Source organism: Galleria mellonella, unplaced genomic scaffold (genome assembly GCF_026898425.1).
Source record: "Galleria mellonella isolate WM207_F2 unplaced genomic scaffold, CSIRO_AGI_GalMel_v1 utg165, whole genome shotgun sequence".
NCBI lineage: Eukaryota > Metazoa > Arthropoda > Insecta > Lepidoptera > Pyralidae > Galleria > Galleria mellonella.
This window is the reverse complement of record NW_026442009.1, coordinates 2,867,591-2,881,460: the sequence shown is the minus strand read 5'-3', so window position 1 is coordinate 2,881,460 and position 13,870 is coordinate 2,867,591. Positions and strand designations below refer to the sequence as shown.

The 13,870-nt window shown below is 32.1% G+C and overlaps 1 protein-coding gene across 1 annotated transcript; it reads right to left on the bottom strand.

The window, feature by feature from the left end:
* Positions 1-669: 669 nt before the first annotated feature.
* LOC113518941 (uncharacterized) lies at positions 670-2,175 on the bottom strand. Its single transcript, XM_026903977.3, has 2 exons — positions 1,907-2,175; positions 670-933 (listed from the first exon to the last, which is right to left on the bottom strand). Exons 1-2 carry the CDS (start codon positions 2,096-2,098, stop codon positions 784-786), a joined length of 342 nt encoding a protein of 113 aa, XP_026759778.2. The 5' UTR covers positions 2,099-2,175; the 3' UTR covers positions 670-783.
* Positions 2,176-13,870: the final 11,695 nt, after the last annotated feature.

Genomic DNA, 13,870 nt, shown 5'->3' with positions numbered 1-13,870 from the left:
AAATTATATTCGAGTAAATTTAAATTTAAGTATTTTTGAACAGTATTTTTTTTTAATTCTACCACCCATTTGGAATGCACCATTCAGAGTACTATTAGATATTCGAATTAGTACACAAGTCAGGTCGACTCGGAACATCACTAGACTGGGCTTGTCCACCCTTAGTTTAAACACCCCGTGTGCTGTGACAATTCGCCAAAATTGATTTGTGTTCGTTTGATCATTGTGAGCTGAGGGAATGTACTTTGTTAGGAGACCAGTTTTATCTTGTTATTTCCTGGTATTTCTTTTTCAAGGGGATAGTTTGTTTGTTTCTTTACTCTATAGAAGGGTCTTAGCGAATTGTTAAGCTCGACTAACATTTAGCTGTACATTCGCATCAGTATGTAAACAAATAAATGAAATGACAAAGTTACTTTAAGTATGTTTATCCTATTAATCTTATTAATATAGTAAATGTGAAAGTTTGCAAAGATGTTTGTATGTTTGTTACTCAATCACGTTTAAGCGGCTAAATAGATTTAAATGAAATTTTGTATATGGGTAGATTATAGTCTACATTAATGTATAAGATATTTTATATTACAGATTCACGCGAGAAAAACATTGGGATAGAGCCAGTTTATGTGTAATTGATTTAAATGTTTACAGATAAATAAAAAAAAAATATGACATTATTTATCTGTATAATTAGATTTCACTGTGCAATAGATGAGAGAAAACATAATAATCACATATGTTATACATGTACTAAATAAGCATTGATTGTAATTATTTTTCAGTTTATTTGTTTTGACTAAATATGAGTACGAGATAGTTAAGACCTTCCCCGCGTTCGCTCTGGAAGTGTAGTGTGACAGAGGTTGAGCCTACGCCTCCTTCCTTCACTGTAACTTCTGCTTTCGTTCGAGACAGATCACGTGCGATGATTCCCTGGAAACACAAAGAAAAAGTATGTCCAAAACTGTACTCTCTAATGGGGTAGTCAGGTATATGCTAAAGGTTATACATGTGGTGAACGTAATACTCAACGTGCCCCTATTTTACTGAGTTTATTACAATTTAATGTGGTAAAGACAAAGCTTACTGCTGTTACTTGAATTAATTTGATTTGTTATTAGTATTTCCACGACAGAAAAGTCACTTGAATATTTAAATTGAAATATTTTTTTTGTAAATAATTGATTTATTAAGTAATAATTAATTTTACTATAAGTATATTTATTTATCTGATTTCACGTTAGGTTTTTTAAGGAGTCACCATAGAGAAGAGAATACTGCTATACAAAACTAATCATATTATTAATCATAATTATTTGGATTATATCCATACAAAACGGTTAGTTCGATTTCATTGTAACTCAGTCTCAACTTTCTTCTTCCGCGTTGTAAATTTTCCTCATTCTTTCATTTGACATTTTATTATATGTATAAAACAATTGAAAATCAGTAATGTCAATCACTATATATAACTTTCCGAATATTGCGTTAACTTGCGTTATGCCCTTCCTACGCAAAACATAACGTTGCCGTCGGTACAAGTCGATTTATGTTAATACTAAAACGCTGTATTGAAATTAGGTACTTCTAATCCCGAGATGTCTTGCGCAGTTGCAATGACGTATCTAACTATTCCTGCTAAGTACGTATGTAAATATGTTGTCGAGTAACGAAATTAATTGAAAACAATAGATTTATTATTCGATATTGACTAATTAATGCTTGTTTTTAATAAATACTTCATGATACTTACTATTTTACTATTCAATGTTTCATTTATTATTCGCCATCTTGATACTTAACTTTAAATAACTAAACTATATTACTTAAATTATATTACTTTAAAGTTTAAAGTAAGTGGAAACGCAGTATATAGTGTCCATAAAATAGTAAAGCTATTACTCACCTTAATAATTCTTTGTTTCGGATCAACATAAGTATAATCCTTGTCTCTTTTAAATAGCGGTATCCCACTGTAAACAACTTTCTCCGTCGATATCAGTAAATTATTAATTCTCGTACCGTCAACGAAGTCTTTTGCCTCATACGCGGACAAATACAACAATAGCAAACACAGAACAAATATTATTCGCTTCATTTCAACAATTTTTTGCTAATGAACATTTTGGCGTGGTGAAGCAAGCGTTGATATTTATTTACTGACTTCATACTGAGTCATATACTTACATAGTTCATAAGGCCATGAATTTATCAACGCTAAACACGTTTTAACCTTCTATATGAGGTATATAATGTGTCCTGCTGGTCTTTACGTTGTTTTAATATGGTAAGTAGAATGTAGATCATTTGTTAATTATAATTTAAAATTTTAATTTTCTAATATATAATAATAGAGTTACTGACTGAATCTTATTAAGTTACATATAAGTCTTAAATTATTGTGTAATTTAGTCATTAAAAGAATGCTATAATAATTATCAGTGTGTGTGTGTGTGTGTGTGAGAGAGAGAGATTTAAAAATAGTATTTTGTCCTTGAAATAGGATATACTTCAGAATGAAATATCTGGCAGAGTATACTCTACTTAGAAAACGCCAATAAACTTTTATAACTTCAACATTTTTCGTTAGAGTTCTGTGACTATAATACAACATTAAGCAATTTACAGTTTTTTAATGCAACTTAGAATGGCAAACAAGTTTACGGCCCACTTGATGGAAAATGGTAACCGTCGCCTATAGAAATGAGCAGTACCATGGACATAATAGAGTATACTGTTTCGCCCATGATACCTCCCATGCGTTGTCATTCCTGAGGGCTTAGGTGTTATTCCTCTATACCCTGTAAATTCACTGTCATATCCCACCCTTCAAACCGAAACACAGCCATGCAAACACAACCGCTTCACGGCAGAGGCACGAATGGGACAGAGGTGCCCAAGCAAACGACTTTTGTCTGAAGTCCCTCTGGTAGTAGTAGTAGCTAAAGTAAAATCGATATGTATGAACGCTATAAGAATATTATAACCTGAGAATTTATTCGAATGAATTGGAATGGAAAGTAGCGTATATTTTCAATGAAAATCATGATCTATTTGTGTTTTTCAAATCCGTACAAAATAAAGATAGATTATTATCCTGTGAATGCGTTTAAAATGATAAAAACAGTATAACTATGAATGTAATAGGAATAAGGTAGTTACAATTTCGCTCAGTCATGTTTCTGATATTACACCATATAAGTGATAAAAAAATGATTGTATCTCGACTTTAAACTGGGATAATATTATTCTATAAACAAGAAAAGAATATCAAATGCGTCACATATTCTGAATGTAAATGTTTTAACTACTTTCTACGCGTGGTCACCATAACCAATTCATTCTTTGCTTAAAGTGTGTCTGATGTATATAAAAGCTCATTCATGCACATAGCCACATAAACGGTAGTTCTAAAATTACGAAGCAAAATGCGTTGATATAGTTAATTTACTACCAGCCTTACTACAGCGCAATACACTTTGAAATGGCAGCGCAATAGAATTGTCTTTCATGACATTTTCACGCGTTAGTCCATAAATGTATTGGATAGGGGTACCACTGAATAAAAAAATATTTTTGTAATCACCCGTGTTCTTCTTGCTGTTACGAGAAAAGGTAACCAAATAATTGAAGGATTAATGGATTTGTATGTAAGAGCAATATTGGGTTATTTGTTGTGTGTAATTAAGTAGATTTGAAACAATAATGTTTTCTGATAGGATAGATGACAGCCCTGTTGCTGGATGTTATTTCAGACTCATCGAGCCACGTCACCCGCTTTGATCTTCCCTCGACTTTTTGCTGAGAACTTGTTTAATGTGATGACAAATAACTCAAACAGGAACGCGGGACTCTTTTTGATTTTATCAAAAGTATGTACAAGATGTTTTAGCGTTTTAAATGCGTATACTTCATTAGTGAGATCACCCGATGGTTTCTGTTTGCAAACGGTTTGAAGTTCGCCTTTCAATGTTTGCTTTGAATGAGTGCTTTTTGTGGGTGTACCTATATTTTTTTGCAGTCTTTTTTCGAGTACATCTGTGTTCATGTTTGGCATTGTATTGTAATGAGTTTGGCGAGCTGGTCGTTCTGTGGTCGTAAATAATGACTTCATACACGTAATACTTGTTTTACACATGTAAAATGGCTGACTCACCACGAGTTTAACCTGCGGGTATGTGATTGTGAATCCATAACTGGAAGTAAAGCTATAATTTCGCCATAATATGGTAAACCTTATGGCACTACGAAGTGTTAACCTTATAAAGCAAAATTATATGTTGACGAAATTAGACTGCTTATGTCATATGCTTGATATATACATATATATGAGTACTGTATAAGAATTTACAATGTAAGACAGAAAATATTAGTGCATAGGTACAATGTGCACAGTTATGCACAATGCATCTTTTTAAGGTTGCCATTTACAATTGGGTTTTATTTTGATATTAAAATTATAGATTTCTTTTCAGATATAAATAAGGATTCTCCAAATCGATTTAGACCGGACAGGGTTATGAGGTAACAAACATGAAAAAAATACAACCGAATTGAAAATATTTTTCTTTTTGAAGTTAATTGAAATTGTGTTGTGTATTATGTATGAATCACCAGACTTTAACAGTTCCTTCGTTTACAATTACTATATGTGTGTTAATGAAAGCTAAGTGCATACTTAATATACGTATGTTTGAATGTAACCATATTATTATATAAGGTATTAAAAAAACTTTAAATATACTTAATATAGTTAATTTAATTTTCTGATATCATTCATCCGATCGAAATGTAAAGTAGACTAATAGCAACGTCGAGACATCCATTTGCCGTGATTGAGCCGGTATACAATAAACCGATGCCAGCTCACAGAGCAGAAATCGGATAAATTGGCGGAATATCCGTATTCGAAAATGTCGGATACGGTGAAGCTTAGGATTTTCTACGTACACACAAGCCGAACTAAAGCGGAATACAGTATGGTTTAACATAAATAGGTAAGGATTTAGGATGTAACTGAATTGCAAATAGGGGTTTGAATACTGTTAAGTAATGTACTTTAATATTCTGTTTTTGTTGTTATCAAGCATATTTTATATGTATTCTATTTAGTGTATTATGTAATTAGGTACATATAATTATCTTTGTAATGTTGTATATATAGACCGTGTAATTTTTCTATATTACCTCTCAAAGAAGTAAAAATTTCATCTGGATGTACAATGATTAAACGAAATACAAATAAAATTCAGTACATATATAGATTAGCCATGTTTATGTATTAGTATTTTAATTTATTATCTTATTATAGTACGTAAATATATATTTTATTTACAACGAATGTAAGGTCCCCTTGTCTATGCCAACAGTACATAATGGCGGGGTACTAGTGACAAATTAAATGATGGAGATGAAGTTAGTTAGTTAGTTCGTGGACGTCAATCTGACAGAGCATATTAATATCAAACTATCCTTCCTATTTGGAGGGAAAAGGATTAATTGGTAATGGGATGTAACGTCCCATTGCTATCAATATAATCTATCAAGTCGGCTTTCACGTGGTCCCCTTTGGAAACCATGGTTGAATTTTGTGAAATTCGTTACGATAGGCTAACTGGCCTGCTTACTATCTATCTATCTTACCTATCATTTCTCATTAGTTACGGGGTTACTATTCCATTTTCAACTATTAAAAAAAACCTCTCCATTTTTAACAATCCCTTCCCCATGATCTAGTCTAGAGGTAAACACAAATATGAGTAAAGTATTTGAGATTATGGCTGCTCATATAATATGAGCATAATTGAGTCGACTCGGGTCAGTCAAATCAGTCAACCAATCCCCTCTATGAAAGCGAATTGATATTTCCTCTTCCCGACATATTCATAGTTAATTGCGTTTCCGGACGTCACTCATTGTTTAAGAGGCGATCGATGAATTGTAATGCATTATAACTAGCAGCATTAAAGCGAAAAGTTGAAGCTGCTTTATTATTTAAAGTGAAATACAATTAGATTTATTTTTATAGTAGCCATTGTTATGGTAATAAAAAAATTATGAGAAATATTAATTCTTTATATTTCTTTGATCATAAATTTTTGAATAGATTAAATGGAAGAGATACAAAGTAATGTTTACTTTATTACTTTAATTCATTATGATAACATATTCTAATAAGGTGTAAGTTTTTAGAATATGTTCTCCATTAGACTACATTCTATTTGTATATTTACGATAGATTTTGGATAATATTGAGACGTTTGGATGTCTGTCACTCAATTAATCTGAATGCATTTGAATGAAATTTAGTACTTATATTTGGAAGGCTATATCTTAAGTTACCACATAGTATACATTATATACCTATTTACGCGAACAGAAACGCTGGAAATAGCTAGTACTTATTAAAAATTAGTAAGATTTCTACACACTTTTTTTTCAATAAAAGGAGCAAAAAATTAATATAAGTTTTTAATGAACTCCCTAAGCGAATGAAGTTTAGAAATATTTTGTAGATCCCTCCCCTTTAAAGTCTCTAGACTACACTCTCTTCTTATGAGATCTCTACCTATAGCAATGTATTGTTAAGGTAAGGCTATCCCATAAAGCCTCACATAGTAGTGTTAACTTATAATTGTTACGATTTACACGTAAACATCTGCTATAACCATTGTAATTTTAATATAACATCATATAACTAGCGACAATAAAGATTTCTATTATTACATTGCGTGGTAGGAATTAATGTGGTGATTTTTTCAGTAAGCAGCGTGTTCGCGATACGGCAGCGACTGTAAATTATACCATAATTATATAGCACTGGTGTTTTAGTTAACGAACGCGATAAACTGCGTTATAAATGTTAATCAATAAGCTTATACTACTACGACCCCTATAATTTTCGATGGCAGTAATTTTGTTCGATTCTTCGTGTCCGGTAACAGACTTTAGTCGAGTTACAATAAGAGTGAATAATACAGATATTTATATACTTCAAAATGCACCTTTTTGGTAATAAACTCGTATAATATAGAATGTTTTTATTTATTATTTTATGATTTTTAAATGGATTTATACTATGCGATTTTAAATTAAATTAGGATAAATAATAATGTTTTTAAAAAATCGTAATTAACGTTCTTTTTTCAAATAGTAATTAATCAAAAGACTTATAGGTAAGTGTAAGTCTTTTGATTAATTATAGCTAGTTATTAATAATTAAAAATGTAAAGATTATACATTTAATATTAAAAAAAAAGTTAACAAATGTTTTAATTTCAATGGAATATTTTCAAATAAACTCAAGATATTCAATATACTATTGCTACAAAAGTCTACATTTTGGAACAACTTCAAAAAGCAGGAAATTTAAAATTTCCAAAGGACATCTCAATAGAAAGCTATCCTAATATAACCTAATATCCAATTTATTCCTTTCTGTCTTAACCAATGAGGTAAATAACCATATAATGCTATTATAACATGACAGGCATTAAACTTTAAATAGTACACGTTTACATTTGGGTTTGATTTAAGCCTTCCATTGTGGAAGTATTATGAGTTCGTAATAAAATCATATTACAATAGAACGACACGCGAAGTATCGGCATAATAGCTGAAACACGACGTTACCTTGCGTGGTCGTCGTCCTGTCGTGCCGTTGACACGCGATCATAGAAAATTGTATTTTTATTTAAAAACCTTAATTATTTTCTATCCCCGAAAGTTTGATCTATTAAATAAAATTTTAGGTATGTTTCTTGAAATTGGAAACGTGAAATAAGTTGACGGCTCGATATCACTGAGCACATAAAACAAATATATGTATAGTCTAATTGCCTGCATACCAGGAGCACTACGCGGGCGATTCCAATTCTGAAGATATTTTTATTATGAATTGAGACTCTATGTTAGAATTTATTGGGAAAACTTCGGCGAAAGAGTAGTGATGATCTCTTATAGAGTACTAAGGTAGTATGTGAGTTATATTACATAATGAACTGGATATACATAGCTAGGATATACAAAGTTCCAACTGTAACATTACTATGTACTATTACAAATAGGAGGAAACTAGCGACCCCTTTGCTAGCAATATACCTTATCAGGTCGAATTCCACGAAAATCTTTAGAAACGAGCGTTCCTAGCGCTGGCGCGTTAGCACTCCCATTAAAAAAATTTATTATTATATTTTATATTCTTGTAATTAATTAATTAACTTAAATTATTATTGGTAAGTTGTTACGGGACACTGCGACGAGTTATTGTTAGAGTAACGACTATAATAAGGTTGATGATAGTGGACCTCAGGAATGGCAACGCATGGGCGAAACAGTATACTCTGTTATGTCCATGGTACGGCTCATGTCTATAGGCGACGGTTATCACTTTCCATCAGGTGGACTGTCAGCTTGTTTGCTATTCTAAGTTGTATTAAAAAAAAAGATGCCACGTTTGCCTCGGTAAGAAAATGTACTATTTAGTGACACTATGTTCTTACTAAGTTATATAAGTACTTAATATATGAGTACCCTATATAAAAATGCTGTTACAAATTTTATCAATCGAAATATCTAAAGACCATGTACACATAAATAAAGTTGCTGGTAAAATGTTGAATTTTATAATCCTTTAACAGTTTTGTTTTGAATAATGGTAAATACAGGATCTGTTTCTTGAAACCACGCCTCAGAATGAACTCACCCGGGGCGGGGACGAATTAGCGACTCATTGTTTTGTTTACATTTACACGTCAGCGTTTATTGTTGTCCGGTTACACAGATTTTAGGTTCAACTTATAATTTGCATTTTGAATTAATCCGAATGTAACATTTCAACAAATTTACTTTATCTAAAAATAAAACTAAACACTATATTTGTATAAAAATAATAATACCGCCGTTAAAACCGTTTTTTGTGCTACATTTTTCTCCTTTATTTATTTATTAGTAAAGGAGAAAAATGTATTATACTTTTGTGCAGAGTAAATATGCTTACATGAAGGACTTAATGCCTGATAGCATTCATTGCCAGTCAACCTTTATATATTTTACTTATCAGTATTGGCAGATTAATAAATGAGTAAAAAAAGCTGCTTTTTCATAAAAAAAAAACCAATTAATTAATTATAGCACTTACGACGTAATGTGGATGATGCATCATCTTATGTAAATCCATTTGCTTGAAATTAAAAGGAAAATAGTTTCCGTATCGTTTCACAATTCAAGATTATCACTTATCTCCTAAATTTTGACACCCAAATAATAGATCGGGAGTAGCCCCTATCCATTTTGTCCTACCTTATTCTTTCGAGCGCTGCGTTTACTTGCGTGATCCCTTAAGAAGTACGAAATATTACTGACTGTCTGTCGGAAGTGCCAATATGATATAGTGGGATCCTTTTATCGCTTGGGCCTAGTAGTGAGCCGATCGAGACGAGGGTAGATAAGAAGCATCCACATACACATATTATTAGAAAGGGCGCGTGAAATTTTGCAGATACGTGCACCCAAGCACCCGATGGACAAGGGATCATTTGGTATCTAATATAAAATATGTATATTGTGAAGAACCCTTAAGAAATCTGAGAAGTTTTTTATACAAAATATGTTACAAAATTGCAAGTACGTATATTATATTAATATTATACGTAAGCATATTATATTAATATTTAGATAGTGTGTACAAAAATATGGTTATTTAATTAAAAACAGATAAAAAAAAAACTAAACATTAAAAACACATCAATTTTATTTCTTCGTGACTATTGTAGGTACTCGTTGCTAAAACAGACGTTGACCTGTTAAGGTTAGTATTTTTTTTCTCTCTCTAAAAATTAAAATCGGATGAAATTAAGTACATGTATATTAATTACTGCCAAATTGAGACCGTTTTCAAATGGTGCGTTTACTAATGAACAGATATTTAATTTTTATTTGTGTGATGTCACCTTTGTTTTGTTGTATGTTAAAATGTTAGGATTAAATAATCAAATAACTTAAAACTTTTAACGGGGTTTCAAGTACTTATTCTGGTAAATACCTACTATAAAATGTTACCCCAAGATATTCAAATATCAACTAACGAAGTACTGGTGTGCTTATAATAGAGATTTATACGGCTGAATTCATTTGGACTAAATAAAATGACTTTGAAAAACCGGCGTTTGCATCGTATTTTCCCTGGGGACCGACTGGGGTTTCGCTTTTACCCCCGAAATGCACCAATTAGTGGCAAAGTAAAAATGTGCAGCAGCGGAACCACGCGTTACCTAGCCGCGGGGGACCGGTGTTCGATTCCCGTGTGGCTTCTAATGGTATATCTTATGAGAGGGTGGTTAGTTTTACTCGCATATGGATTACTTGTTAAATCAATAAGCGATTGGGGTACCGCAGAAAGCATTGTGATGTTAGAATATTATTCGCAAATTGTAAGGCCTATCGAAAGTGTCTATTTGTTTCTGTTTTAGTTTTTTTTTTTCCTATCTTGTAATATGATTTCAACAAGAATAAACCATTAGTTTTTATAAAAAAAAAAACAATAAAAAATGTGTTTCCAAGATTAATTGGTATTACGACAGATTACATTTCACGGTACAGGTACTTAAGTAAATAAATTTGGTATCTATCATTAATCTTTTGAATTTATCGACGAAGAGTTAGTTGGTGGGGAATTTTACTAGAGAGCGTGCCAGGGCGGCCGACATATTTATTGCTTCCAAAGATAAAAAGAAACTAAAGTGTGACTAGTATTTTTTTACATTTTGGGAAAGTTATCTAACTCAATGGTTAGCTTTTTGGTACGAGATTTTAATTTTAAAAGAAACACTTGTAATTCTGTCATCACAGCGTAAAACATTTTTTGTAGTGCTATAAAATATAAATATAGATATATTCCAGTTTACCGTCGTGCCGGACCGAAAAAAGCGAAAATCAACATTTCATTGGCACTGAGTTACGGCGTAGATAAAATAGGGAAGCGCTGTAGCTATGCCGTTAAAAACAGGTTTCAAGTTTTCATCTTCAGTTTAATTAAAGTAGGCGAGCCTGGGGTGCGAGTAGATTGCTATCATTGACGTTTCTTATTAGTCATTTTCTTTCGCTGGCAATGAAAGAGGAAAAGTTTGCAATACTTGACCGAACGAAAAGGGGCGCTCCGTCGTAAAGTAAAAAATACTCCTCCCAAGTAATGAGAGTATTTCGAAATTAGACCGTTACCCAGAGCGTGTCTCTAAAGGAAAAAAGGGGAAGCCGGAAGGAATAATCTTGATATTGTTATTACTAATGTTGTTTGTTGCTCGTAGTCCATGCACGTTACGGGCGTTGGACCTTCGCATAAACAGTGGAAATTATTCGAGCGACAAATTTGTAACATTCGACATTTGACGTTATGTCCGAGATATCAACTCTGAATCGAACTGCCGCTGGAGTGGTGTCTGACAGAGAGCTTTTTACTACACCCGAGGGAAATACAGGGAATCGCCGTAAAGCCGTGTTCACATATAAAACAACATGAAACAACAATGTGCCTAGCTGTTTTGCAAGTAGACACAACGTCTCTTGTCTGTGTTGTTCGTGCAAATCCTTTGAACTTGCGCGCCTCTGTGTCTCACTCTAGAGATCTTGCGTGAACGGTATGTGTCAGTTCTAATGTCGTAAAGTATACTACAAAATGACTTTATGTACGCATGCGGACTGCCAACATGTTTTAAGGCAGTTGTTCTATTAATGTTAGGGTTTTATCGATCTCGTATCCCGATTTAAATTTTAATCCAACACGGTCATTGTGAATGTCGATGCTGTTGCAATGTGCATTTATAATGAACATGAAATTAATTTTAGCATTCTCCATATTAACAGATCATTATGCTGTGGCGTTATTACTTGTTATTCTGGGTTATTATAGTTTTATTATAAGTTACTTAACTTGTTAGTTCGAGAAACGGGATATTAAAGACCGGGTGGCTGTTCGGAGTTTAATTTTTATGTGGTATTAAGAAGTTAATTTATTAATAGACGGTTGTGTAAATTTGTTATTATATTGCGATGATATAGTAATGTTACATACATTATAAACATAAAACATATTATGTTTTTAATATATTTTTATTAACTCTTAAACCAAGAAATAATATTATTAGTAACTTTCTTTTATGTCAACTTTTTGCTGATAACTTAATACATTTAAAATTTAAATGCTTCTCGCCAATCAACTGTTCATTTCAACTCAAGCAAGGCTTTTCAAATATTGGAAGCAATCCATTCCGTAGACAGTGATATTTGAAAATTCTCATTCATTAACTTTTGTGTCGCTCCACGGGAGTTAATACGAACATTTTGTATATTTTCCTGGACCAAATTGAATCTGGTACAATGCGCGCCACATGTGGCTCGTTGGATAACTGAATTATATCCAATTGGTTGAAAGTGGACCGATACAATTGTACCGATGCTTATATTTACATTTTGTCCCTTCCTGTAATATGAAATTTATGTTTTTTATCCAGTTTTTGAATAAGGGCCGATAAAAATAGTTTAACCTGACAATGGATTTTGTTGTACATGCATATCAGATGCTACCTATGGTATTTTATGACTTTACACAAATAGGCAAGCTATTCAATTTGACTTTATAGTATTAGAAGAAACATTAAAATATATAGTATAACATATTTATTGTTGTGTAAAGTGAAAATCATCAGCAATGTATTAATATATTAAACGAGATGTGTTCGTTTATTTACATAATTATTACCTGATCCTTATTTATTGGAGACATGCAGAATTTTTATGCCACTTAGAATGGCAATAAAGCTGACGGCCGACCTGATGTGAAATAGTAACCATCGCCTATAGACATGAGCAGTACCATGGACATAACAGGGTACACTGTTTCACCCATGATACCCCCCGTGCGTTGGCATTCCTGAGGACTCGAGTGTTATTCCTCTGTACCCTGTGTGTGGATACATGTTGATAAAACCATTATTTATATATAAACATTACATGTTGTATACTGTAAAATTAACCTGTCAAGTTTATTTATGACGATAAAATAGTGATATTAATTCATTAAATAATTTTCAGTTATAAATTTTATTAATATTTATTAATAAAATTACTTTATTAAAATTTAATATGTTGGAGTTAACTAAATTTACATAATGTTTCTTAGACTCATGAAAGTCAATAAATAAATAATAGAGGTTTCTATATGTACTCGTATCTATATAAACATACGTATTATTCAGTATTTCTTCACTGTAGGTTCGTGTATAGCATATAACTTTACGATCATGTACAAACTTGACTATAATAAATTATCATAGCATATTTATAGCTTTAGTTTTATATATTGTAATATGAGTGAATTGTGGTATAATTAATTTGTTACTAAAATGACTACTAACGTGTCTGTCGGGGGTCTTTTGTCGTGTATATGGCGCCCCGTTGCGACTATCTAAAACTCGTGTACTTTCATTATCAACTCGCTCATAAATAACTTAATTATCATAATATGTTTATGAATAGTATAATATATTTTTTTTATTAGTAAACACTTTTTTTATAATTAAATTGTCGTAAAAATTATGTTTCCATTAATATTGTGGGAGACAGGTGGTCGTGCTTAAAAATAGGTTTTTTTCTTTTTATGTAATAATAATGGAATAGTAACTCCGCCCGCGCTAGCGGTATAAAATGAAGAACGATAAGTGAAGATGAAGTCAGGTCAGTTGAGCCATCGCTACGAATTTGACAATAATTAATCACGATGGTTTCCAGGGGGAACTGTGTGGAGGTCGGCCTAACAAGGTATATTACTGGCAACGAGGATTAACGCCCCCATTACTAACAATCCTTCTCCCTCCGC